Source organism: Leucopleurus acutus (assembly GCF_964270905.1).
Source record: "Leucopleurus acutus genome assembly, chromosome: 9".
NCBI classification, from domain to species: domain Eukaryota; kingdom Metazoa; phylum Chordata; class Mammalia; order Artiodactyla; family Delphinidae; genus Leucopleurus; species Leucopleurus acutus.
Genome location: NC_139144.1, coordinates 3891261 through 3918720, shown reverse-complemented (window position 1 = coordinate 3918720; position 27460 = coordinate 3891261). Strand labels below are relative to the sequence as shown.

The 27460-nt window shown below is 43.8% G+C and overlaps 1 protein-coding gene across 1 annotated transcript in view; it reads right to left on the bottom strand.

Moving 5' to 3' along the window:
- ABCA13 (ATP binding cassette subfamily A member 13) overlaps positions 1–27460 on the bottom strand; it is a gene marked incomplete at both ends in the record, with an annotated part of 307539 nt that overhangs the window by 201109 nt on the left and 78970 nt on the right. Inside the window, 9 exon segments of the mRNA XM_082846245.1 lie at positions 8658–8689; positions 9323–9369; positions 9371–9400; positions 13752–13865; positions 14521–14524; positions 23962–24136; positions 25063–25142; positions 25852–25886; positions 25888–26016. Of these exon segments, the coding sequence (XP_082702371.1) occupies positions 8658–8689; positions 9323–9369; positions 9371–9400; positions 13752–13865; positions 14521–14524; positions 23962–24136; positions 25063–25142; positions 25852–25886; positions 25888–26016 (646 nt within the window).

Below are 27460 nucleotides of genomic sequence, written 5' to 3'. Positions count from 1 at the left end.
AATTATAGGGGTGCCAGAAGAAGAAGAGGAAAAAAAAGGGACTGAGAAAATATTTGAAGAGATTATAGTTGAAAACTCTCATAATATAAGAAAGGAAATAATCAAGTCCAGGAAGTGCAGAGACTCTCATATAGGGTAAATCCAAGGAGAAACATGCCAAGACACATATTAATTAAACTATCAAAAATTAAATACAAAGAAAAAGTATTAAAAGCAGCAAGGAAAAAGCAACAAATAACATACAAGGGAATCCCCATAATGTTAGCAGCTGATCTTTCAGCAAAAACTCTGCAAGCCAGAAAGGAGTGGCAAGACATAATTAAAGTGATGAAAGGGAAAAACCTACAACCAAGATTACTCTACCCAGCAAGGATCTCATTCACATTCAACAGAGAAATTAAATAAAACTTTTACAGACAAGTAAAAGCTAAGAAAATTCAGCACCACCAAACCAGCTTTACAACAAATGCTAAAGGAACTTCTCTAGGCAGGAAACACAAGAGAAGGAAAAGACCTACAATAACAAACTCAAAACAATTAAAAAATGGTAATAGGAACATACATATCAATAACTACCTTAAATGTAAATGGATTAAATGCTCTAACCAAAAGACATAGATTGGCTGAAGGGATACAAAAACAAGACCTGTACATATGTTGTCTAAAAGAGACCCACTTCAGACCTAGGGACACATACAGACTTGAGATAGAGGGGATGGAAAAAGATATTTCATGCAAATGGAAATCAAAAGAAAGCTGGAGTAGCAATTCTCATCTCAGACAAAATAGACTTTAAAATAAAGACTATTACAAAAAACAAAGAGGACACTACATTATGATCAAGGGATCAATCCAAGAAGATGATATAACAATGGTAAATATTTATGTACCCAACGTAAGGGCTGCACCTCAATACATAAGGCAAATGCTAACAGGCATAAAAGGGGAAATCAACAGTAACACATTCTTAGTAGGGGACTTTAACACCCCACTTTCACCAATGGATAGATCATCCAAAATGAAAATAAATAAGGAAACACAAGCTTTAAATGATACATTAAACAAGATGGACTTAATTGATATTTATAGGACATTCCATTCAAAAACAACAGAATACACATTCTTCTCAAGTGTTCAAGGAACATTTTCCAGGATAGATCATATATTGGGTCACAAATCAAGCCTTGGTAAATTTAAGAAAATTGAAATCATATCAAGTATATTTTCCAACCACAATGTTATGAGACTATACATCAATTACAGGAAAAAATCTGTGAAACATAAAAGCACATGGAGGCCACACAATACACTACTGAATAGCCAAGAGATGACTGAAGAAATCAAAGAGGAATCAAAAAATACCTAGAAACAAATGACAATGAAAACATGACAACCCAAAACCTATTGGATGCAGCAAAAGCAGTTCTAAGAGGGAAGTTTATAGCAATACAATCCTACCTCAAGAAACAAGAAAAATCTCAAATAAACAACCTAACCTTACACCTAAAGCAATTAGAGAAAGAAGAACAAAAAAACCCCAAAAGTTAGCAGAAGGAAAGAAATCATAAGATCAGACCAGAAATAATTGATATTTATAGGACATTTCATTTAAGTCCATTGTGTTTAATGTATCATTTAAATAAATGAAGGAAACAATAGCAAAGATCAATAAAACTAAAAGCTGGTTCTTTGAGATGATAAAAAAATTGATAAACCACTAGCCAGACTCATCAAGAAAAAAAAGGGAGAAGACTCAAATCGTAGAATTAGAAATGAAAAAGGAGAAGGAACCACTGACACTGCAGAAATACAAAAGATCATGACAGATTACTACAAGCAACTATATGCCCAAAAAATGGACAACCTGAAAGAAATGGACAAATTCTTAGAAAAGCGCAGCCTTTCGAGACTGATCCAGGAAGAAATAGAAAATATACACAGACCAATCACAAGCACTAAAATTGAAACTGTGATTAAAAACCTTCCAACAAACAAAAGCCTGGGACCAGATGGCTTCACAGGCGAATTCTATCAAACATTTAGAGAAGAGCAAACACCTATCCTTCTCAAACTCTTCCAAAATATAGTAGAGGGAGGAACACTCCCCAACTCATTCTACAAGGCCACCATCACCCTGATACTAAAAACAGACAAAGATAGCACAAAAAACGAAAACTACAGGTCAATATCACTGATGAACATGGATGCAAAAGTCCTCAACGAAATACTAGCAAACAGAATCCAACAGCACATTAAAAGGAACATACAACATGATCAAGTGAGGTTTATCCAAGGAATGTAAAGGTTCTTCAATATATGCAAATCAATCAATGTGATAAAGCATATTAAAAAACTGAAGGAGAAAAAGCATATGATCATCTCAATAGATGCAGAAAAGCTTTCAACAGAATTCAACACCCATTTATGATAAAAACCCTCCAGAAAGTAGGCATAGAGGGAACTTTTCTCAACATAATAAAGGCCATATATGACAAACCCACAGCCGACACTGTCCTCAATGGTGAAAAACTGAAACCATTTCCACTAAAGATCAGGAACAAGACAAGTTTGCCCACTCTCACCACTATTATTCAACATAGATTTGGACGTTTTAGCCAACGCAATCAGAGAAGAAACAGAAATAAAAGGAATCCCAATCAGAAAATAAGTACAACTGTCACTGTTTGCAAATGACATGACACTATACATAGAGAATCCCAAAGATGCTACCAGAAAACTACTAGAGCTAATCAATGAATTTGGGAAAGTAGCAGAATACAAAATTAATGCACAGAAATCTCTTGCATTTCTATACACTACTGATGAAAAATCTGAAAGTGAAATTAAGAAAACACTCCCATTTACCACTGCAACAAAAATAATAAAATATCTAGGAATAAACCTACCTACGGAGACAAAAGACCTGTATGCAGAAAACTATGACACTGATGAAAGAAATTAAAGATGATACAAACAGATGGAGAGATTTACCATGTTCTTGGATTGGAAGAATCAACATTGTGAAAATGACTCTACTACCCAAAACAATCTACAGATTCAATGCAATACCTATAAAACTACCACTGGCATTTTTCACAGAACTAGAACAGAAAATTTCACAATGTGTATGAACACACAAAAGACCCCGAATAGCCAAAGCAATCTTGAGAAAGAAAAACAGAGCTGGAGGAATCAGGGTCCTGGACTTCAGACTATACTACAAACCTACAGTAATCAAGACAGTATAGTACTGGCACAAAAACAGAAATATAGATCAATGGAACAGGATAGAAAGCCCAGAGATAAATCCATGGACATTTGGTCACCTTATCTTTGATAAAGGAGGCAAGAATATACAGTGGAGAAAAGACAGACTCTTCAGTAAGTGGTGCTGGGAAAACTGGAAAGCTACATGTAAAAGAATGAAATTAGAACACTCCCTAACACCATACACAAAAATAAACTCAAAATGGATTAAAGACCTAAATGTAAGGCCAGACACTATCAAAATCTTAGAGGAAAACATAGGCAGAACACTCTATGACATAAATCACAGCAAGATCTTTTTGGACCCACCTCCTAGAGAAATGGAAATAAAAACAAAAATAAACAAATGGGGCCTAATGTAACTTAAAGGAAACCATAAACCAGACAAAAAGTCAACTCTCAGAATGGGAGAAAATATTTGCAAATGAAGCAACTGACAAAGGATTAATCTCCAAATTTACAAATAACTCATGCAGCTCAGTATCAAAAAACAAACAACCCAATCAAAACATGGGCAGAAGACCTAAACAGACATTTCTCCAAAGAAGGTATACAGATTGCCAACAAATACATGAAAGGATGCTCAACATTACTCATCATTAGAGAAATCAAATCAAAACTACAATGAGGTATCACCTCACACCAGTCAGAATGCCCATCATCTTAAAATCTACAAACAATTAATGCTGGAGAGGGTGTGGAGAAAAGGGAACCCTCTTGCACTGTTGGTGGGAATGTAAATTGATACAGCCACTATGGAGAACAGTATGGAGGTTCCTTAAAAAGCTAAAAATAGAACTACCATATGACCCAGCAATCCCACTCCTGGGCATATACCCTGAGAAAACCATAATTCCAAAAGGGTCATGTACCCCAGTGTTCATAATTCAAAAAGAGTCATGTACCCCAGTGTACATGACTAGCCAGGACATGGAATAGCCAGGACATGGAAGCAACCTAAGTGTCCATCGACAGATGAATGGATAAAGAAGATATGGCACATATATACAATGGAATATTACTCAGCCATAAAAAGAAATGAAATTGAGTTATTTGTAGTGAGGCAGATGGACCTAGAGTCTGTCATACAGAGTGAAGTAAGTCAGAAAGAGAAAAACAAATACCATATGCTAACACATATATACGGAATTTTTAAAAAACGGTTCTGAAGAACCTAGGCGCAGGACAGGAATAAAGACGAAGACGTAGAGAATGGACTTGAGGACACGGGGAGGGGGAAGGGTAAGCTGGGGCGAGGTGAAAGAGTAGCATTGACATATATACACTACCAAATGTAAGACAGACAGCTAGTGGGAAGCAGCCGCATAGCACAGGGAGATCAGCTCAGTGCTTTGTGACCACCTAGAGGCATGGGATAGGGAGGGTGGGAGGGAGACGCAAGAGGGAGAGGATATGAGGATATATGTATATGTATAGCTGATTCACTTTGTTATAAAGCAGAAACTAACACTCCATTGTAAAGCAATTATACTCCAATAAAGATGTTAAAAAATAAAAATAAAAAACAAAAACAATGATCAAAAATTGAACCTAAAGGTAGAGATATTTTTTTAATACAGGTGAGAAATTCAAGGAAATGACAGGAAAATACCTGATACGTGAAAGAAGACTATCTGCAGACTTAAAAGATCCGTTATTAAAGTCAGAATGATGGACAACTTGCTGAAGACAAACAACCAGAAAATTATGGATGATTTTTTTCAATCTGTGTGAAAGCTTCCAACAGCTACCAAGGCTACAAGGACTTGACGGTCTGAGGCCCTCAGGAGAGGGCACAGGAGTCTGGTACGTGGGATCCTAAGGATGGAGAACCTGAGCCTACTGGGTCCTGCGGGGCCTGAGTTCAGGGACTCGGGTGTGAGGGTCTAGGAACACCCCAGTTTTATCTGAGACCCCTCCTCACCCTGACAGGACTACAGCAGCAGAGGAAAAACTCCCAGTAAGACTGAACCTCCAACAATCAACTCAGCCTCTGATCAGATTCAAGGACGTGGTCCCAGCCTAGCTCTCTGCAGGGAGCAGAAAAACAGCATCAAGAGGAAAACAGCACCATCAAAGAAGAAAAATTTATTTCTACAATTTTCATACACAACGTCTGGTAGTCAATGAAAATATGATTAGTATTTCTGAATTATTAAATATGATTAATATTGCAGTTAAAAATATGCACATCAGAAATCTTTGAACACAATTACCGAAAGTTAGATGAAAATAAGGAGAATTTCAGCAGAGAACTGAAAACTATTTTTTAAAAGAATCGAATTATAAGCTTAGACTGGGAAATGCAATAACTGAAATGAAAAACTCTCAGCTGAGGAGATAATTAGTGGATTTTTTAACAGGTAAGAAAAAAATATGTCAAACTGAAGCACAGAGAGAAAGAAAAAGATGGGAAAACAAGATAATAGGATATAACCAGCATATGGACACGGAAATTTTTTCGTGTTTAATTGGAGTTTCAGAGGAGAACGGAGAGAACTGATCAGAAGTAATATTTTAAGAGATAATGACCAAGACTTTCCCAAAATGTAAGATATCAAGACACTGATTCAAGAAGTGCTGGAAAACCAAAGCGGGAAACTCGTGATGGAAAACACACCTCATTAAATCAGAGTGAGATGCTGTGGGGAGAAAAAAGAAAAATTTTAAATACAGACAGAAGAAAATATAAATATCTCATGTTCTCAGTAGAAAATAAAATACAGCCTCAAAACAACTAAAGCCTCAGCTGACAGAATTAAATAGAAATAGACAAATCCACAATCAAAATAGGAAATAAAAACACACACTTCTAATAACTGATAGAACAGGCACACAAAAATCAGCAAGGATACAGAGGAGATGCACCCTCCAACCTAGAACCGCTACACGCGGGATGCAAAGCTGACCATGTGGGACGTTAACAAATTTCAAACAAATGAAATCATACCAACTGTACATTCTCTGACCACTGTGACCTAAAGCTAGAAGTCAGTAACACAAAGATAAATGGAAAATCCCAAATATTTCTAAATTAAGCTATAAACTTTCAAATAATTAGAGAATCAAAAGAATTACACTTCACTGAATGATAATGAAAACAGAACATGACAACCTGTGAGATGCAGTTAAGGCAATGCTCAGAGGGAAAAGAAGGGTCATGAATACATACAAGTATAAATTTAAATACATGAGAAAGAAGAAAAGGTAGAAATCAATCATCTAAGTATCTATCTCAAGAACGTACCAAAAAAAGAGCAGGGGCAGGTGACAAACCAAAGAAAGTAAAAGGCAAGAACCAATAAAGAAGAAAGCAGAAATCAATGAAATAGAAAGCAAACATAAAAAAGAAACAACAAAGCCAAATATTCATTTTTTTGAAAAGACTAATAAAATTGATAATTCTCTGACCGAAAAAGGGGAGAGACAGAAAACACAAATTAAAGTTATCAAGAATGAAATACGGAATGTTTTTCACATATCCTTCAGATATAAAAGTGAATTTACTGAGTAAAATTACTCAGGAAATTTTCCTGTCACGCACCCTTTTCCATAATTCTGAATATGAAGCAAGAAAACATGGTAATAAAGAAAAATGGGAGGATGGAGAAGGTAGGAAACGTAGCCTCCAGTGTGGGAGAAGAGACGGACACAGAGGTAGGCCGGCACAGTGGGGGGGGGGGGGGGGCCTGGCTGGGTGTCTGCATGAACAAAAGGACCCCAAGTCAAGGGGACATGTTGGCAAACTGGGGGTAAGGGTGGGCGAATGGACAGCAAATGTTACACCTGAGAACAAGGTAATACGAACCTCTGGGGAAGGGGAACCCTGGGAAAAGGAAATTTCATTCTATGTACCACGTGGCTCTGCATTGGGCGACATGTATCCAGTCCCAACGCTTCACGACGTAACTAAAATAGACACATAACCTTCATGGGGCGGGGAAAATGACCTGGAGAAATCAATGATTATTCCTAAAATGAATAGATCGAGAAACACTAGTGTAAGCACAGTGTTCAAAGATGTAGCAACCAATCCAGAAGAAACAGTTACACAAGTTTAAAGTAGTTCACGCTAGGGACCCTCAGTAACAGAGCCAATTTCTATGAACAGTTTACAAAATGATATGGACAGTATGACCATTTTTACAAAAATACATGCACCTAAGTTCATATAAGACATATAATTACTTCTGGAAAATTACTCCAAGGCTTCTACAATGACTGTCTCTGAGGATGAGATTATGGGTAGATTGCTTTTCTGGTTTATTTGTATTTTCTATCACTTCCACAACAGACAATTACTTCTGTAATAGGCAAAAAGTTATTTTTTAAAAGTTAAATAATCAAGAAAAACAAAAGCATGATTGGGTAAACATTCCCAGGAACCGCATTAACGTACCTTCAAGTAGTCATTCTGCCCCAGTCTCCAGCGACTAGGAATAGGCAATTTCAGAAGGATGCCCAGAGTAAGGTGAGTTAACTCTTTAACCAGGAAATGTGCATCTAGAGGGTGCCCAAGCCCCTGGCACACCTGCGCCATGGACAGGCCTGTGTTCACACCTGGCCTGCTCCCAGAGGGCTGTGCAGAGTCAGATGGAAGATGACCATCATTCTCCACCTCAACAAGAGGGGCTTCACCTTGGGTGGGGCAGTGAGAAGGGAGGAATCACACCTCACAGGTCTCAAAATTCCATCTGAATCCCACACTCTGGGTCCAGACACATTTGTAAGAAAAGCTCAGTGTCTGAATTTTTGTTACTGTTTTTCCCGCGAACTTTATAATAGAAGTTTACATGAGGGAAAACCTGTTCAAAGGTGGTGTGCGTTCTCAGCGAGGAGCTGGAGGATCCCTGGGCCCTCTGGCCCCGAGGTGACATGCCAGCGGGGCTGCAGGTGCAGACTAATAAGAGCCTCTGCGGCGGGACAGGAAACCTCTGGTCCTCACCCCACAGCTCAGGATGCAGCCGCTGCTGTAATGAGCTTTCCAGAACTACTGCGTTTGTAAGTGTGCTTTGACTACGCGAAAACACCATTCAAGGCAGTAACATTTATTTATTTACTTATTTACTTATTTATTTATTTTTGCGGTACGCGGGCCTCTTACCGCTACGGCCTCTCCCGTTGCAGAGCACAGGTTCCGGATGCGCAGGCCCAGCGGCCATTGCTCACGGGCCCAGCCGCTCTGAGGCATGTGGGATCCTCCCAGACCGGGGCACACACCCGCGTCCCCTGCATCGGCAGGCGGACTTTCAACCACTGCACCACCAGGGAAGCCCAGTAACATTTATTTTAAAATACTATTAAACTTTCTAAAGTAGTAAATTCACCAGAAAATTTTTTTTCATAAAGGGAAGTATTGTGCCTAATATATCACCTTGCCCTCCACTAACCCTCGTGCTCCAAGCAGATGCCAGCCCTCACCCTGGGTGCGGGCACAGTGGCAGGTGCCGGGGGCCTCAGATGGCCTGACACCCTTCCTTCCCTCCCGGAGCTCTTTCTTTCTTCCATTCTGCCATCCCTCTGGCCTAGCCCCCTGGAAGCATCCCTGGGACACGCCTGCCAAACCACCGCACGGGGGCTGGGGGTCTCCAGATTCTCGCTCAGAGCCTGACTCTCCTGCGTGTTCAGAAAATGGTTGTTGAACATCTAAATGAAGTCACCGATTAATAAACTACAAACATGCAATAAACGTTTGCTGATTGATGAATTTTTTTTATCTAAGTTTCAGATCTTCAAATCCATTAACTGCTTTCACTTGACTATTAACTCAATGATAGCAATTTCTTTTATAAAATTGTGTTATAAGTCACAATTCCTGTATTTACATCAGAGGCCTTCCTTTTTAACTAAGTTCCTTACTATTCGAGCCCTGAGTCAGCAAATCAGAAAACTTCAGAACAAACTTGGGAGTATACTGAACTCAAGCTCTGCATCTCAAAGACAAGAAACCAGAAACTGGGGGAGGAAGCAGTGACTCGTCAGTGTCACCCAGAAACTTCATGGCCTGATGATGGATCCACCACAACGCCCGCCGCACTTAGCGAGTGTCTAGAGCTTTTCCATCCATTTGTCTACATCAATGTGCAGCTGGCTTTCTACAAAGGCTTCTTGTAAATTTGTTTTTCAGGGCTTCCTAAAGGAAAATAATATAGTTCAACAAGACTAATCTCACCATTCCTCTTGCTGAATAATACTTGTTAGGTTTATTCCAAGTTTCATGATACAGGGAAAAGGCACAAAAAGTGCAAAGAGGTTCTAAAACATCCCAGTAAATAGGATTACATTTGCTTAGGACTTTATCTTGAAAAACAAAAGTGAACAATTGGGGATATAATTATATGAATAAATATGCACTAATATTGAAAACAAAGAATGAATTAAGTGCTGATTTTTTGGTAAAACTTTCTAATAGAACTATATGGTGACCCTTTACATGAATCCTTTATATTGCCTTTTCTGTGGGCCGGTTATAAAGAGGGGGTCACTGTTACAAGAACACTGATGAAAGGTTCAGCATTTTCCCACACCCTCTCTTAAACGTGCAATGTTCAAAGCCTTATCTTTGGAAGCATGTTTCATACCATCATCTGTATCTTTCTTCTCTCACTATTGATGGTTCAACTCCACCTCATTTGTCAAAGGCTGCACTGTGGAAGGTTCTCCAGGATTACCTCCAGCAGCTTGATGGCGCCTTGCATACTAACTCTGCAGCTGGCACGCATACACCCGCACTGTGCTGCCACGTACCCACAGCAAGCAACAATCTACTGAGGGTGGATCACAGACGCAGTGGGGCCAATGCCAGGATTAAGCAAAGGGGGGATCTCTTTTTCTTTTAATTTTTATTGGCGTATAGCTGCTTTACAATGTTGTGTTAGTTTCTGCTGGTCAGCAAAGTGAATCAGCTCTCTCTCTATATATATACATATATATATATATATATATATATATATATATCCACTATAGTATATATATATATATCCATTCTCTTTTGGATTTCCTTCCCTTTAGGTCACCAAAGAGCATTGAGTAGAGTTCTTTGTGCTGTACAGTAGGTTCTCACTAGTTATCTACCTTATACATAGTATCAATATTGTATATAGGTCAATCCCAATCTCCCAACTCAACCCAATCTCCCCTTTCCCCCTTGGTATCCATATGTTTATTCTCTATGTCTGTGTCTCTATTTCTCCTTTGTAAAAAAGATCATCTATACCATTTTTTTTCAGATTCCACATATATGTGTTAACATATGGCATTTGTTTTTCTCTTTCTGTCTTACTTCACTCCATATGACAGACTCTAGGTCCATCCACATCTCTGCAAATGACACAACTTCGTTCCTTTTTATGGCTGAGTAATATTCCATCATATATATGTACCATATCTTCTTTATCCATTCATCTGCTGATGGACATTTAGGTTGTTTCCATGTCCTGGCTGTTGTAAATAGTGTTGCAATGAACACTGGGGTACATGTGTCCTTTTGAATTATCTTCTCAGGGTATATGCCCAGTAGTGGGATTGCTGGGTCATATGGTAGCTCTACTTTTAGCTTTTTGAGGAATCTCCATACTGTTCTCCATAATGGCTGCACCAATTTACATTCCCACCAACAGTGCAAGAGGATTCCCTTTCCTCCACACCCTCTCCAACATTTATTGTTTGTAGATTTTCTGATGATGGCCATTCTGACTGGTGAGAGGTGATACCTCATTGTAGTTTTGATTTGCATTTCTCTAACAATTGGTGATGTTGAGCACCTTTTCATGTGTTTGTTGGCCATCTGTAGTCTTCTTTGGAGAAATGCCTATTTAGGTCTTCTGTCCATTTTTTGATTGGGTTGTTTGTTTTTTTTGATATTGAGCTGCATGAGCTGTTTGTATATTTTGGAGATTAATCCTTTGTCAGTTGCTTCGTTTGCAAATATTTTCTCCCATTCTGAGGGTCGTCTTTTCATCTTGTTTATGGTTTCCTTTGCTGTGCAAAAGCTTTTAAGTTTCACTAGGTTCCATTTGTTTATTTTTGTTTTTATTCTCATTACTCTAGGAGGTGGGTCAAAAAAGATCTTGCGGTGATTTATGTCAGAATGTGTTCTTCCTATGTTTTCCTCTGTGCGTTTTATAGTGTCTGGCCTTACATTTAGGTCTTTAATCCATTTTGAGTTTATTTTTGTGTACGGTGTTAGGAATTGTTCTAATTTCATTCTTTTACATGTAGCTGTCCAGTTTTCCCAGCAAACAGTTGTTTTACCAAACAACTGTATAACTTGGGGACTTCTGATGAGGAATTTTCAATAACACCCACCTTCTGCATTTAGCTCTTTTATTTCCTACATCTCCCTGATACCTGATGATTTTATTGACTCTTGTCTATAGACGACAAGATTTCATGATGAAACCTCAGTGTCTGATTTTTTTAAATCTTATTTTTCTTCTTTCACTGGGCACTAGCTACTTGCCCAACATTATGTGATGCACTTCATATGCATTAGTCATTTAATCTCGGCAACATCTCCATGGAAAGATGCTTTTAACTGAAGGAAAAAGTAAGTCAGGGTCGCCAGCATCAGTGAAATACTAATCTAGCCCCCTGCAGGCAGAGCCCAACCTAGAGCCCAGGCACCAGTTACTGCAAATCCAAGGGCACTACAGATACTCTTGAATGTGATCTCGATGCTAAGAAATAGAGCCACTCACCACAATTCATTCTCTAAGTAAAAAGTTCTTCAAGTGATTGAATAAGTGGCTTTAATTTCTAACTTGACTACTTGGTAAACAGCACCCAGCTAAACTGAAGACTTCTCCAAGAAACCACCTGCTTCTTTTTTTTATCGAAGTATCAATATGTTTGATTTACAATGTTGTGTTAGTTTCAGGTGTACAGCAAAGTGATTCATATATATATATTCATTTTCAGACTCTTTTCCATTATAGGTTATTATAAGATATGAAGTATAGTTCCTCATGCTACACAGTAGATCCTTGTTGGTTATCTGTTAGATATATACCAGTGTGCATCTGTTAATCCCAAACTCCTAATTTATCCTTCTTCCCACTAACCACCTGATTCTTGAGACGGAGTTAGGCACTGTTACGTTCTCACACTACTTTGTAGAGACTCAACCTGCTGCTTATTATACTGCATATAATTATCTGTAGTTACAGCAGTCCCCTTTTCAAAGCCTGAATTATTTACCATCTGATTCATTACAGAAAACGCCTACTGATCCCTGTATCAGCAAATTAACTGGTGAGCAAACAAATTAAAGAAGAAGAATAACAATAATAGCCATGACCACCATGGGAATGAGCATCCCAGACTCCCAGCTCCAGGAACGGCAACATCCAAGGCCCTCTGCTGTGCTCTGAAATCCATCTCAGTTTGCCCGGAGGCCACACCTCCCAGGCTGCTCTTAGCCATGACCACGCCGAGCCCGCTCCTAGGAGCCATGGCTCCCCGACAGAGGATTCCCCATGATACCCGACTTCAGCTGGATGAGAGGTGTCCTCTAAATGCAGGGCCCTGTGGGATGTTTCCACCCAGCCCCCATCCCACCCCCCGTCCCTTCAGGACCAGACCTCCCTGGCCTCCCCGGCTTCCCCAGCCTCGGCTCCAACAGCTCTTTCCCTGACAAAATTCTCACACATGTAACCTCATCTCGGTGTCTGCTTTTGGGAGGACCCAGACACAGAAGCATCTCCTATGTACCAAACACTATTCCAAGTGCTTTACATAATTTAAGTCAATTTACAGCTCATAACTATGGTTATTTCCTCACTTCAAAGGTAAGAAGCCCAAGGCACAGAGAAGTTCAGTGACCAGCTCAAGATCACACAGCAGTGGGGGCAGGGCTGGGAATCAAACCCAGACCATCTGGCTCTGAGACCCTGCTCGGAACTACCTTGAACTACTTGGTCAGTGGATTAAAAATAAGCCAAACAAGAATAAAAATGTAGCTGTATTTTCTCATGCTATCAGACGCAGGTTAAGTCAGAGGTACACAGATGCCCCAAAAGGTTCTCATGTGATCTACCTTGATGAAAGTTTTGTAACTAATGACTGTCCTGCTGAGAAGAAGTCAGGCCATTTGAAACTACAGCCCACGTATTTTGGAATATATTACATTGTCAGTACAGAGTACTGGGGAATGATAATTGTTTTAATAGACCCACAGTTGAAAAGCACCCAAAAAACACCACCCCCAAAAAGCTTTAATTTAACATGGAATTTAAAGCACAAATAAATACTAATGAATTATTGATCATTCCCACAATAGTAACATCTTGCATGGGCAAAACAACTGATCACTTACAAAAAGTTTTCACACACATCCAATGTTACGTCAACATTACCAGTCAACTAGGCAAGCCACGCCCCAGGTGGTTCTGCAGAGTCCTCTAAAGGACCACTCCGGTTTTGCAGACGCACCTGAGCGTGGGCTCCCCCAGCCCTCGGTGGCAAAGGGGTCACCCCTCCCTCACCTGCAGTTGGTGGAGCATCTGACCATTTCTGCTGCTCTGAAAAACACTGGACAAGCTCAGCAGTGTTTCAGATAAAGTCTTCAGCTTGTCCACAAAATCAAAAGTACGATTTGCCTGCAAGATAAAGAAGATTTGGATACGTCTCTAGCTCAGCCCTGTTGCATTAGGAAGGTTCTTCAGCGCTGTGGCTGCTACAACAAGGAGACGAGCGTTGTGTGCGGCTCAGCCATCAGAGCGGAGATCTTCCAAGGCCACCTACCCGGATACGGTGACCGTCCCAAGGCCCTCCCCCAGACTCTTTCCGTCAGGTGCTGTCCACGTGGTCACCGTGGTGTCCCCAGTGTATAGGTCACTCTAACGGGCAACCGACGTCCCCAGTATACACTGACTAAACAAGACGTCTGCTCACACTTCCGTCTCAACAATACATTCTCAACTAGCATCTACGATTTGTTTTATGATGCCCAACTCTATTTAGGATGAAACGAAACCGCAGTTATTTATTTATGGCTGCTGGCAGAGCAAATGAGCGTAAGATTTATGTAAAATAATTTGGTGTCATAAAAAATATTTATGGTCACTGACCTACAAAAAAACACCCCTGCCTTTTTCTTTCAAAATAAAAGGACGCCATCCTGAGGAAATCTTTTAAGTGAAATACAAAGCTATACCCATGAAGATGTCTATGGCAACGTTACTATGTTTTTATACTGAAAACAATCTATATGCAAAGAGATAAGATTAAGGCGGGTCTGGAGTCCAGCCATACCCCCCTGGGGTCACAATGGCACAGGTCACACCAGCTCAGGGGCTAGAAAGAGAAGAGAGGCTCCTGCTGCTATAGTTCCTAAGACGAGCCCAGGACAGGACGGAGCCCCTCGTGGGCACGGCTGCCTCGGCTGCTGCCTCGGCTGCTGCCTCCTCCCCCACTCAGCTGCCAGGGGTCTGACCGGCAAAGGAAAGCCACAGCCTGTCCAAACGCCGCCCTTCCGCCTTCACATGAGCCTGAGCTGTGGACTCACTCGACGTCTGTGTTACTCGCCCACCCACAAAAGTGAGATCCTCTGCTGCAAGGATGAGCAAGCAGGGAAACACCAGAGGCACATGAGACCCTTTCTGGTCAAACTCAACCTAATGAAAGGCAGGGGAAAATGTAGAAAGTACCCACTTTGTAGTTTCAAGAAACACCCAGGAGCACAGAGGAGGTGGTGACGAGGAGGAAACAGCCCACGTGAGGCGGTGAGACCCAGAGACTGAACACAGGCTGGGAATCAAAACAAGGGGGGACAGACAGGGCAGTGGAGACCCCGCCCCAGCCCTCAGAGGAGGGCAGAGAGACAAAGAAGGACAAATCAGAGACAGTCCGGGACAGATGCAAGAGATCTAAGCCAAGATTCAGAACCCAGAGCACAGAAGGGGCCAAGAACAGGGTCAGTTATCACAGGAGGGAGAAAACCCACCGCTGCTGAGTGTGCAAATCTGAAGACCATTTCCCTTTTTTTTCTTTTTTTTTAAGTTCAGTTGCTGCACCATATATATATATATATATATATATATATATATATATATATATAAGTTACAGGTATACAATAGAGTGATTCACAGTTTTTAAAGTCTATACTCCATTTATAGATATTGTAAAATATTGGCTGTATTCCCTGTGTTGTACAATATATCTTTGTAGCTTATTTTATATGTAAGAGTTTGTACCTCTTAATCCCCTACCCCATCCTGCCCACTTCCCCTCCCCACTGGTAACCACTAGTTTGCTCTCTATATCTGTGAGTCTGCTTTTTTGTTATATGCACTAGTTTCATTTTTTTAGATTCCACATTTAAGTGATATCATACAGTATTTGTCTTTCTCTGTCTGAATTATTTCACTTAGCATAATGCCCTCCAAGTCTATCCACCTTGTTGCAAATGGCAAAATTTTGTTCTTTTTTATGGCTGAGTAATATTCCATTGTACTATATCTCTATATCTATATCTATATAGATATATATGCGTATGTATGTATATGTATACACACCACATCTTCTTTACCTATTCATCTGTTGATGGACACTTAGGTTGCTTCCATATCTTGGCTATTGTGAATAACGGTGCTACAAACATTTCTTACACAGCAAAAAATATTAACAAGAGACTAGTGCTAGCATACCTTGTAACAACTGGAATTCTAACTAAAAGAATAAATATATCAGCCTCAGGGAGAACACAAGAAGCCTGTGAAGAAGGAAAAACAATAATGTCGTTTCAGAGAGTTTCTCTGCAAAATTAAAGGTCAGTAGACAATGCAGCAGAATCTACTGAGTTTTCAGGGAGAAATAACATAAGCCAGGAATTCTTATGTCCAGCTGAGCTATGGTGCAAAGGTGAGGACCTCAGATATCCAAGGACAAAGAAATGATGCTACCTACGAATGCTCCTGAAAGTTACCTGAACACACCTGAGTAAACAGTTAAATCAATATGAGAACACTGAAATGATGATGAGCCATGAAACCACTCAAGCAGAGAATTAATTTTAAATAATGGGGAGCAAGGTTCTGAATTGAATCCAAATGCCAATAATAATTCTTGAAAGAAAAAAATTATAATAGAAAAGTTACAGTAAAATTATAAACACCAGCTGCTCACTCTGATGATTGTTAATGTGTCTGACTGGTTTCAGACTCTATCAATACAAGATAGCCGTGGTGCGGGAGGAGAGGATGGAGTGACAGCAAAGGTTCTCACGTAAGAAAGAAGTGAGTCTGGGCATTGATAACTGGGAAGAGGACAGACATGACATTAGAAAACAGAAGACAGAAAACAAAGGAGGAAAAGAGACCCTACAGAACAAATTCTTCTGGCAAAAGTGAGGAAAAACGGTAATCACCAGGACAGGTATAAATTTCAAAACTACAGAGGAGGATGACAAAATAGCTCTAAACTTATCAGAGTTATGAAAAGAACTTCAAGTAGGTTAAAATATCATAATTCAAAGGCTAAGATTTTCAGACCCATCCCGTCAAGTTACTCAATAAATATTTACCAAAGGTCTTTCAGCCAGGCATAAGTGTAGGTGCTAAAATTATAGCTATGAACAAAATAAAACCTTTTCTTAATTAAGATTATTTTACACGGCAGAGACAAAACTGTCAAAGCCAACTGTATTTCTATACTGAATCAAAAACAAAAGATCTCAAAAATCAAGCAAAAACATAAAAGCTAGAAATGTTAACAGTAAAAAAATCAAATTCATTGCAAAAAGGATAAATGGAATAACAATCATTTTATTCTGAAATAAATTCAGAATTTACAGTGACTAATATTTCTACACACAGTAACACATCATTAAAAGATACAAAGTAAATATGACTAGAAATAAGGCAGAATTTTGTAAGAACTGAACAGTAGGCAACATGAATATATGCACTGCACTGAGCTTCTGAAAGATCACACTGAGAGCACTTAAAAATGAAGTGGTGAACAAGGCCTCCCCATTCCGGGTTATTTGCTTGGTGGTCTGAGCCAAGTTACTTAAACACCGCTTTGAAAAGACACATGCACCCCAATGTTCATTGCAGCACTATTTACAATAGCCAGGACATGGAAGCTACCTAAGTGTCCATCGACAGATGAATGGATAAAGAAGATGTGGCACATATGTACAGTGGAGTATTACTCAGCCATAAAAAAGAACGAAATCTTGCCATTTGCAGCAACATGGATGGACCTAGAGATTGTCATACTAAGTGAAATAAGTCAGACAGAGAAAGACAGATACCATATGGTATCGCTTATATGTGGAATCTAAACAATTAAACAAATGAACCACTGTAACACAACTGAAACAGACTCATAGATTCAGAGAACAAACTGGTAGTCCCCAGTGAAACAGGTGAAGGGGATTGAGAGGCACAAACTTCCTGGAGAAACCCCTCTGCCCCTCAGGCAGCAGCACCTGGAACCCGTGGAAGCTTCAGCGGCACCAGAGGAACCAAGCAGATCAAAATAACAGCACAAAGCCTGTGATGATTAAACTGTCCTGGGAACCACAGCCCGCAAAGGACGCTGGGACCTGTATGTTAAGCCTGAACAGGAGACTGTCTGCAAAAATGAAAGGTTTTCTTACAGCCAACATGCCCACAATACAACTGAACATCACCCACCATACAAAGAACCAGAGAACTCACAAGAATCAACCGATGTTAATATTGAGATAAATCTGATGTTGGAATGATCTGGCAAGTATTTTAAAGCCGTCATCATAGAAATACTTCAACAAGCAATTAAAAACTGTCTTGAAACAAATTAAGTAGCAGAAAAGTTCAACAAAGAAATACAAGTTATTAAAAAGACAGCTAAGCACGGGGTAATACAGAACTGAAAAATGCCATAACAGAAAGTGTTTTAAACTTGCTGGATGGTCTCAAGTAGAAATGACAGAGGACAGAACCAGTGAACTTGAGGACAGGTCACTACACTTCACCCAATCCGAGCAAGAGGAAAAACAGACGACAAAGTAACCAGAGCTTCAGGGACCTGCAGGACAATACTAGGAGTCCACGTTCATATCTTTTGAGTCCCAGAAAGACAGGAGAAACAGAGTAGGGCTGAAAAGCTATTAGAATAAGTAACAGCTGAAAACTTCCCCAAACTGGTGAAATACAAATATTTACAGAATCAAGAACTTGAGCAAAACCTTCAGAAGATTATAGGCAGACAATGCGGCACGGAGCTCGGAGCCCCGCCCAGAACTGGGGCACAAATCTCAGAGATGCCACAACCTCAAGTCTTGTCTTCACTTTTATACCACTGGGAGAAACTACTTGGGCTCTGTTTTCACCTACAGACCACCTAATAACTGCTGATTTTAGAAAATGCCCTAAGCCTCTTTTCCTTACAGCTCATTTTTGTTTAAAAATAAAATAGAAAGAAGAAGGTGACTGGGTCAGAGCATAAGATCTTAGCTATGGGTTTATTTTTTCTGTTGTATTCATCATTTTCTTATTTATTTCACCCTCCTCAGCATTCAGACCATTTGCTTATTGCTAGGGGAATGAGACAGAGGAATCTGAAGATTTAAATAAAAGAAAGGATTTTTTTCTGACCTGGCCAGAATCAGGAAGGGCAGACCCCGGGAGGGAAGAGCCCCTTCCCCACAGCCCATTTCTCTCTAAAGAGGTCCTCCCTCCGCATCTCAGCAGGATTAGGAGAAAAGAGGAAGGTCGCTCTGGGGCCCCAGAAACAAAGGGACCTGGGCCTGACTTTCCCCAGAACAGAGGGCCGGCTGGACTGGGCATCTCGGTGGAGCGGCCTGGCCGCATCTTCAGGACGACAAAGTACACACGCGGCGCTCTGCCTCCTCCCCGCTGACACGCCAATCCACCGCCACACGAGACGGCAAGATGGAAAGACTGCAGCTCCTTGCAGCGTGTTTGCTTCCACACCTTCTCTGTGCTTCTCTACTTTACTCTTTATCTTTTTTTAATCTTACTATGACCATTTTCCCTGTTTGAAAGGCACCTGAAGCAGGCGGGGAATAAGAAAAACAGAGATAATACTCAGTTTTGTTGGGCTGGAAATATCACGGGGGAATCTGTTTTAAAGTCAGACAGGCATCTTTCAGCTCAGGCTTCGCTTAGGCTGGTCCAGTCAGTTATCAGACACACGGATGCCGTGCTGCTGGTGCCTTTCCTACACGTCCATGCCCGGCTTGGAAAACTTCAAGGCGCCAGGGATCTAGGGCAGGCAGCGCCCCACCACTGTGACCCCAGCGCACATGCGCGCGCACACACACTCAGACAATTCGATAATTGAGATCACAGACTCCCTGTAAGAGTGAAAGTGATCCCTGGGCAAAGCATCTGCGTTTTCAGCAGGAGTTTGTTTACTGAGCATCTGCTGAAACCCTCGCTGTGCTCAGAGCAGCACCCCAGAGATGGTCCCCGTTTCGCCCAGCTGACAATTTTAGACTCAGAGGTGCAGAGAAGCTTTGGAAGCGATCACTGTTCTCAACCTAATTATGACCAGAAAAGAAACACCAGCAGTGACGGGGGAGAACTGGAAATAGCGGGGGAGGGGACCGTGGCACGTCAGGGCTTGTCGGAGCAAAGAAGTGGGATCGAGACTAAGAGCCACCTTCCACGTGACAGACGGGAGCCGGGCCTTGCTGCCCGTGTCCCCGCGGGCTCGGATCGGCTCGCGCAATGAGGAGGCCTGGATGGGAATGAGCCCAGAGGGCAGGAGACGGCTCTGAGGGCCGTGTGGAAGGGCTGCAGCCCCACACGGTGGGAGGAAGGCAGGGAGGACTCAGGCAGGGCCCAGGAGGAGGGCGACTCCAGCTCCTGCCGTGGGACCGCCCAGCGGCTGGTGGCACCTGCAAGCCTCAGCTTGCCCGTCTGTGCGGAAGAGGCGGCGATAAGACCCACAGGTGCTCCAGGGGGACCAGAGGAGATCACTGTGAAAGACACACAGCCCAGGAACATCCACCAGGACTGACTGGAGGCTACCGGCACAAACACAGGAAATCTGAAGAAAGATGAATAAAAATTAGATGTGTTTGTTGATTGAAAAGTATTAAATTTAAGAGAGACAGAGAGAGAGTTAAGCTAGTAAATTCCTTCCTTTTTTCCATACTCCACCGAGAAGTCTGTGGGTCAGCACCGTGCACCCCTGCCCTACCCTCACCCCCCGCCCTGCACCCAGCCCACAAGCTGGCCCAGGGTGGGCAGCATAATGGGGTGCCCACTCACTGAGGTGCCCGCTGGCCCTTCCATCCCAACCCCAGTGCCCTCCCCTCCCTCTCCTCCTTCCTAAACCAGACCCTAACCCCCTCCTCCCAGGGCTTCAGACAAGATAACAGTCCTACTACCCACAGATAATGTCACTCCTCGTGTGAATTCTGATCCTGGGTTCTCCATGAGCCCTTCAGGAAAACGGCAGTTGCTGAAACCATGTTGAGAGAGTCGCCATAAGTGGGCCAGGTCAACACAAAGTCATTTTCTTTTGAAGGCAAAGTTATCAGACTAATGAGTTAGCAGGACCCCAGACATGCTATGGCTCATTTAAGAGCCCAAACTATTAAACAGGTGTGGGCATCCCCAGGCTGTGGGCATCTTTCTGCACTAATGACTTGAATAGAAGCATAGAAGACGTGCTCATCTCCTTTGTGACTGGCCAAGTTGAGAGACAAGTGACACTTTGCAAAGTAGATCAGGATCAAAGATACCTCGAAGGTTAGAATAATTGGCCAGAAACAGTAAGAAGTACTCTTTGCAGAGGTCAGTGCACTCAATCCTGAAACTCAGGCTCAAAAATATTTACCTAAGTGTAAGTAGGGAAACAGAGGCCGCATTAGAAATAGCCACTTACTTTTTTCTGCTGGTGGTGGAGGGTCTGAAGTTCCCCAAGTTAAAAGGACCATGACGTCCATCCGGATGGTGTGGGAGCAGGGTGGTCTGCAGGACTCAGAGCCCAGGACGAGCTCCCTCAGGATCTGACGCTCCCAGTGACTGGCGGTACCTCCCAGGGCACGTGGGACCAAGTTCTTCGGCATGGGCCAGAAACCCTTAGCTCCGCTCACATACTGATTATTTCTTTCCCTCTCACGGAGGGAAAAAGCCAGAAGGAGCCCGTTTTTACCAGTGTCTACGCTGACATGAGTCCCGCCAGCAACCATCCGCTGCAGCTTTTACCCAACGGAATTGGAGGTGCTGGCGAATCCCTGCAAGGCATCTCTCTCACCGAACCGTGTGCCAGCCAGGCGTCCCTGATGCTTTAGGGAACCACTTCGAGCGACCGAGAGAGGCTGGGCCAGATCCACCAAAGGCACTTGTTCCTGCCCAAGGGAAGTAAGGCAAGGTGTCAGGATGCTTTCTCCCTCTGGGGGGCCCCGCACAGAAGAGATCATCACTCTCGGGCATCCCTCCCACACCTCCATCTGTAAGAACCTGGAGGGTGGGTGGGCAAGTCTGCTGAGGATGGTGGGAGCCTGTCTCCCAGGCCCTCCGAACACGCTCAGTTGTGGAGGATAGGGGGAGACAGACCCTCTGGTCGCCCTCTCGGTCTATTTGGTCCTGACTCTTCGACCTCACTGCTGCCTTTAAAAGAATAAAAATGTGGCCTGGAACACAGAGGGAGGAAGTCGCTGTTGATCCGGCACTGCAGCCTACGAGGCTTGGGTGCGTCCAGGGTGGGTGGAGGGGATTCAGTCCAGGATGGCAGTGGGGGAGGTGAGCTCCAGGGTCCGGGAGTCTGAGATTTGGTTTTTATGGGAGCTGCCAGGGCTCAGGACAGAGCGCGGGCAGAGGGGAGCTTCCCAGGGGCACCACGTCCCGGAACAGCTGGCCCCGCCCCTTCCCTTCCCGCTGCCTCGGGCCCTTGGACCCGAGGCCTCCACCCTGCGACTCTCCCGTCGCTCTTCACAGCCAGAGGCTTCTCATCACGTCCGTCTGAGCCCCGAGCCCCGTCTGCAGGGCGGCTCCTGGGCCCGGTGGCCCCACTGCTGTACACTGTACACTGAAATTCCGCGGCACACGCGCTTCTGGACTTCGCTGCCCATACGTGTCTGTTGATCTGGCGAGCCAGCCCGCAGGCACCGGCTCCCTTCGGGGGCTGGGGGCTCCAGCTTCTGGAAGCTCACACAACGGGAAGGGAGATTTGCAGTGAGTGAATGAGTGCGAACTCCTGCCATTTTCCCAGGACCTCGTGCCAAGGAAATGTGCCCCCCGGGAACGCTGAGGCTCTGACGTGATCAATTCAGCACTGACTGAAAGTAAGGCAGAGGCGCCCAGAGAGAGAAACAGTGAAAGGTCACTACAGATTATATGTAGTGACACATACATGTGCTGCCAACCTCACCACGCAGAAAAACCTAGGCCCCAAACTGTCACCTACCAAACATGAATTTGTAACCTAAGACACACGTGGGTTCATGGATACACTTTACCCCAGCGAGTAACTTCGTTACTTATATGAATGCCAAGAATGCAAGCTTTTTTAACGCCCCCGCCAATGACCAAACCGTCCAGCCACTCAGGGGACGGCCTGCAGCGACTCACATCCTGAGAGACACGTGCACGCAGGAAGCACCGCACAGCCGCTCCTGCAGCAAAGGCACCTCAGAACGCGAGCCTTCTCGAGGCCCAGCGCTCCCACCACGGAGCGTCAGCGACTCCTGGTGGCCACTTGCTAATCGGGCAGCAACCACCGGGCCGAGAAGATGGTAACATTCTGAATCTACAAAGGCTGGAAGTCAGCTAACCTGACGCTCCTCGTACAGCCCTGTGGGTCAGCTACTGAAATCAACTCACTGCTCCATTCCCGTCACAAGTTCCCTGAATAAAGATTTCAAACCACATCTGACCACTGTTTACAGTTAAGGCAGCCGGCGAGGCGGTGTCCTCACCCCACCCTGACCCCCGCACACCCGTAACGCGTGCCGTCTGATAAGCCGCCTCTGACATTTTCCTTGAAGACCCATGTGCCATACCGCAGACAACTTGAGACCGTAACTCGAATTTGGGGGTCCTAGCTTCTAATCCGTTTCTTTCTCAAAGCAGGTTAATTCTTGAGTAACTCATCTACTTGTCAGGGCTTGCGTTTAGCCCCAGGTAACAGGAATCAACGTGAAAGTAAACGTCCGTTGAGGCCCAGGTGATTGTCAATACAAATGGTCACTTGAGGGCCATCTTCGTGGCTAGTGCTTCTGGCAGGCTGTCTGCACAGGAAAGTAAATCCCCACACGATGTGCTGAAAGGTCATCTCAGCGAAGTCCCTGCCGAGGATCCAGGTGAAATTCCCCGGCTCCTCCCTCCGCGGGCAAACCCAGCCCACCGCCACGGCCCGCGTCCCCACCTCCTTATTTCTGGGGCCCTAATCAGTGTTCCTCACCCACCGTGGGGACGACACGGCCTGACTGCTCGCTGCTGTCACACTAAGCGGTGCAGTCAGATTGGACCCGGCTCTCCCTACTGAAAGGAAATCAATTACCCAGGCTGTCGTGCGTCAGTTTGGGAATCAGTGGAATAAGTATCATCACCAATGTTATCCTTTCAAACCCCAATGAAGACAACATTATGAAACTGAAGACCCCACGGTGGTGGCAGAAGATGATAACGTGCTTGGGTGGCCAGCTTGTTCTCTGATCTCCTGTCTGCCTCTTTGCATCATTCCCACTCAACCCCCAGCCACGGGGGGAGAGGGGAGAAGGGACCACACGAGGCCGACAGCTCCAGGACGCCGAGGGCTTGTGAGGCAGGAGAAGCAGCAAACTGTAGCTCTGAGTGGGAAACGTTTGCTTCTAAAATGCTGCTGATAGTTTCATCTGAGATGTGGAGAGAAGATTGAAGCTCTTCAGTTAACTTGGTGTTGTTCTGCACCAACTCTTTTACGTCTGAAAAATAATCAGAAGGAAGGAAATCTTGTAATAATAAGCGTTTGGGCTATTCCTGACTGTGAAGACAAGATTTGACATGAAAACCTGGCAAGGGGCTTCCCTGGTGGCGCAGTGGTTGAGAGTCCGCCTGCCGATGCAGGGGACACGGGTTCGTGCCCCGGTCCGGGAGGATCCCACATGCTGCAGAGTGGCTGGGCCCGTGAGCCATGGCCGCTGAGCCTGCGCGTCCGGAGCCTGTGCTCCACAACGGGAGAGGCCGCAACAGTGAGAGGCCCGTGTACTGCAAAACAAAAAACAAACAAAAAAAACTGGCAAGGATGTTTCCTCCACTACATCCAGCCCATAATAAGCACTAAATAAAGTCATCTCTTACACTTCTGGGAGGAACTGAGATCATTTTACCAGAAGTAAAACAAAACCCTAGGTTATGGGGTATTTCTACTCCCTTGCTTCCTCTAAGACCTGTGCATTTGACACTCGACTCTCGAAAGAGGTGTTTTTTCTGAGGGAACAGTGACCAAGGAAACGCACTTCTCTCCACGTATCCATTCATCTCACTTTTCCTAACAAGAGGAGATTTGACCGGATTCTTCAGACTTGACTTGTTGATGCTGCAAGGGCTTCAGGAATAGCAAGACTGGACAGACGGGGAAACAGAGACTCCCAGATGTGCAGGGAGGGAGGGCCAGGGAGACACCCAGGCCACAGAAGCTTTTCTCTCTCCCCGTCTTGGTTTTGGTACCCAGGACTTTAGGGTTTCCTTCTCAACCCCCAATACATCAGACCTGCCAGGCTCTAAATTGTTGTTTATCATATATAGATAGCATAACTCTACCTTAATATGTTTTATTTTAATAATATATTTGTGTGAGAAACTAAATTTAATTTTTAATCAAGCAAACTTGGAGGAACTACGTACTTACCCCCAGTTACTGTGAAATTGCTAAGAAAAGTCATAATGGGATTCCCAGACAACAAAGTCTTCTCAAGGCTTTGGGCCAACCTAAAATGGCAGAAAATTAAAGCTAATTTAGGCAAGATAAAACACCAGGAACAATGCTGGAGTGAATATGCTGCCTCAGTTCCCAGGAAATGAACTAGAGAACAATACTGCCTTTCCATAAGATTCCTCAGAGATTCCGACACACGATGTCTCTGCGTGCGAATACCCGTCAATACCAGGTGCCTGCCAGGCAAGATGAGTCAGGGGAATAAGGATGGGTAACAAATGGCTTCTCACAAATGCGAAAGGAACCGATAGGATAGACCGAGGCATGTATGAGAAATCGGGGTATCGAGAAGTCAGAGGAACACCATTCCTTCTGTGAATAAGTCACTTGCAGAATACGAAGGCCCCAATTTCCTCTTCTGGGGGCTCACACTTTTGAGAACACAGTACAAAATAAATCCAGTGTGAAGGTCATTTGAAAAATCGCTGACTACTCTTATAGAACTATTCCAATACCATATTGTAATCTCAGATCTCGACATGTTGATCCAGCTTCTTGATCCCCAGTAAAGCTAGCCTTAGCACTAATGCAGCTCCTACAGTTTACAATTTAAAAAGTTAAAGTCAGGGGAAATTTTGGTGTTGGTGAGAAAACACATGTGTTAATGGTATATTGTACACATTATTGTCTGAAACTCATAATTTAAAATGCATCGTCTTCATGAAGGGAGACTGAGGAGGTGGGGGCCCCGCCAGAGGGCACATATGTGTGCGTGTGTAGCATGGAGGCCGGTCCGGGCTGGCATTCACAGTCCTGCTCGCTGGCATCTTCCAAGCTGCTCCTGAAGCTTTCCAAGGCACTGGACAGATTCCTGATAAGACCTTCACAACTCAGCTGATGGGGAGAGGTCCCTATCTTTTCCAGCTCCTAGAAAACACAGCAACGATACAGTTAGAAACATATCTACTCGTTGGTATGAGCTGAAGTCTGGAGACCAGACACGCGTGCATCCTCGCCGGGCATCACGTGGATTGTAAGCTGTCAGCCTACTGTCCTCGGTCTCAGGAAGCACCGCAGAGAAGATGGAGGATGTCTGATCCTGTCCAGTTGCCCTTGGGCGCTGCTGGGCTTTGGAGGGAGCCCTTGGCCGGGAACCAGGAGAGCCCAGATCTCAGCCGGCTTTGCCATTTACCCAGAGGACAAGAGGACATGGCAGGGACCAGCACCGCCCAGCTGAGGACCTGGCACGTGGCCTCCTGGCCCGAAAACTGAAGCCTTTCAAAATCCACAGCCACAAAACCGATGACTGAAAAGAAAACATGTCTATTTCTCCATAGGTCTGCCCACCTTGAAGGTCTGCAGGGAAGCCTGGAAGTCTCCAGGCCTCCCCTCGGCTGGGGTGCAGCCCTGAGGACTTGGAGAAGCACCGTGGAGGAAGCCCCGGTCTCGGCCCTGACTCTAAGACTGCATGGATACATTATCCGCATCTTTTACAAGCATACAGTTTTATAAAAGACCAATCATTTTGCAAAATATATGTATACCTATAAATTGATAAATATATAAAATATCTATCATTTGTTAAATTAACTGACAAGTATAGGTAATTTAAAATGTAAAACATGCCAAAAAGCAGCAGACACTCATATAAATCTATGTACATTTCCCTGGACACGGCAGTCCTGCTGTATATCACGTATTTCACATCATCAGAATTTATTCATTTCATCACCCAGTTCTTCCTGATGTTGGAAGCACAGTCCCAGGTTATGGTGATTATGTGAAGGCATCAAACATAAATCAATACATAATATTTTAGTAAATAAAACTTCTAAATATTTTTCTCAAAAGTGCCATTGGTCACTCTTGCAAAGGAAAATCATGATCACTCAGATGATCAGAGAACTAACAAGTGTATGTTCCAAGTGAGTTAAATGTGAAGAATCCTGAGGTGTCACAGTCGAGGGTCCTGAGCTCTGAGTCCCTCCTTCAGGGGTCCCCGGGCACAGGGGAGCTTCCCAGGATGTGATCCGAGCACCCAAACTCGTGCTGCCTCGTGGGGCCACCGGCAGCACGGAACCTCCGGATCGCGGACCAGGGCGGGCGGGAAGCCAGGGTCCAGCGTGTACAGAGCACGAGGCCTTGGCTGGAGTCCTGTCCATCTGACGCCCCGGGGAGGACAGAGCGGGGAGGGGCCGGGCCATCGGGCCAGGCTCTCTGTCTCCTACTTGGTGGCAGGACTCCTGGACACGTGGCTTCATTCCTCCCTCGTCCCCTCTGCCTGCTGGACCCTCAGACGTCTGCCACTCCGGGGGACAGGCTGCTCCCTCCCACACGGTCACTGCCCCTAAGACAGGCGCACAGACCCCTC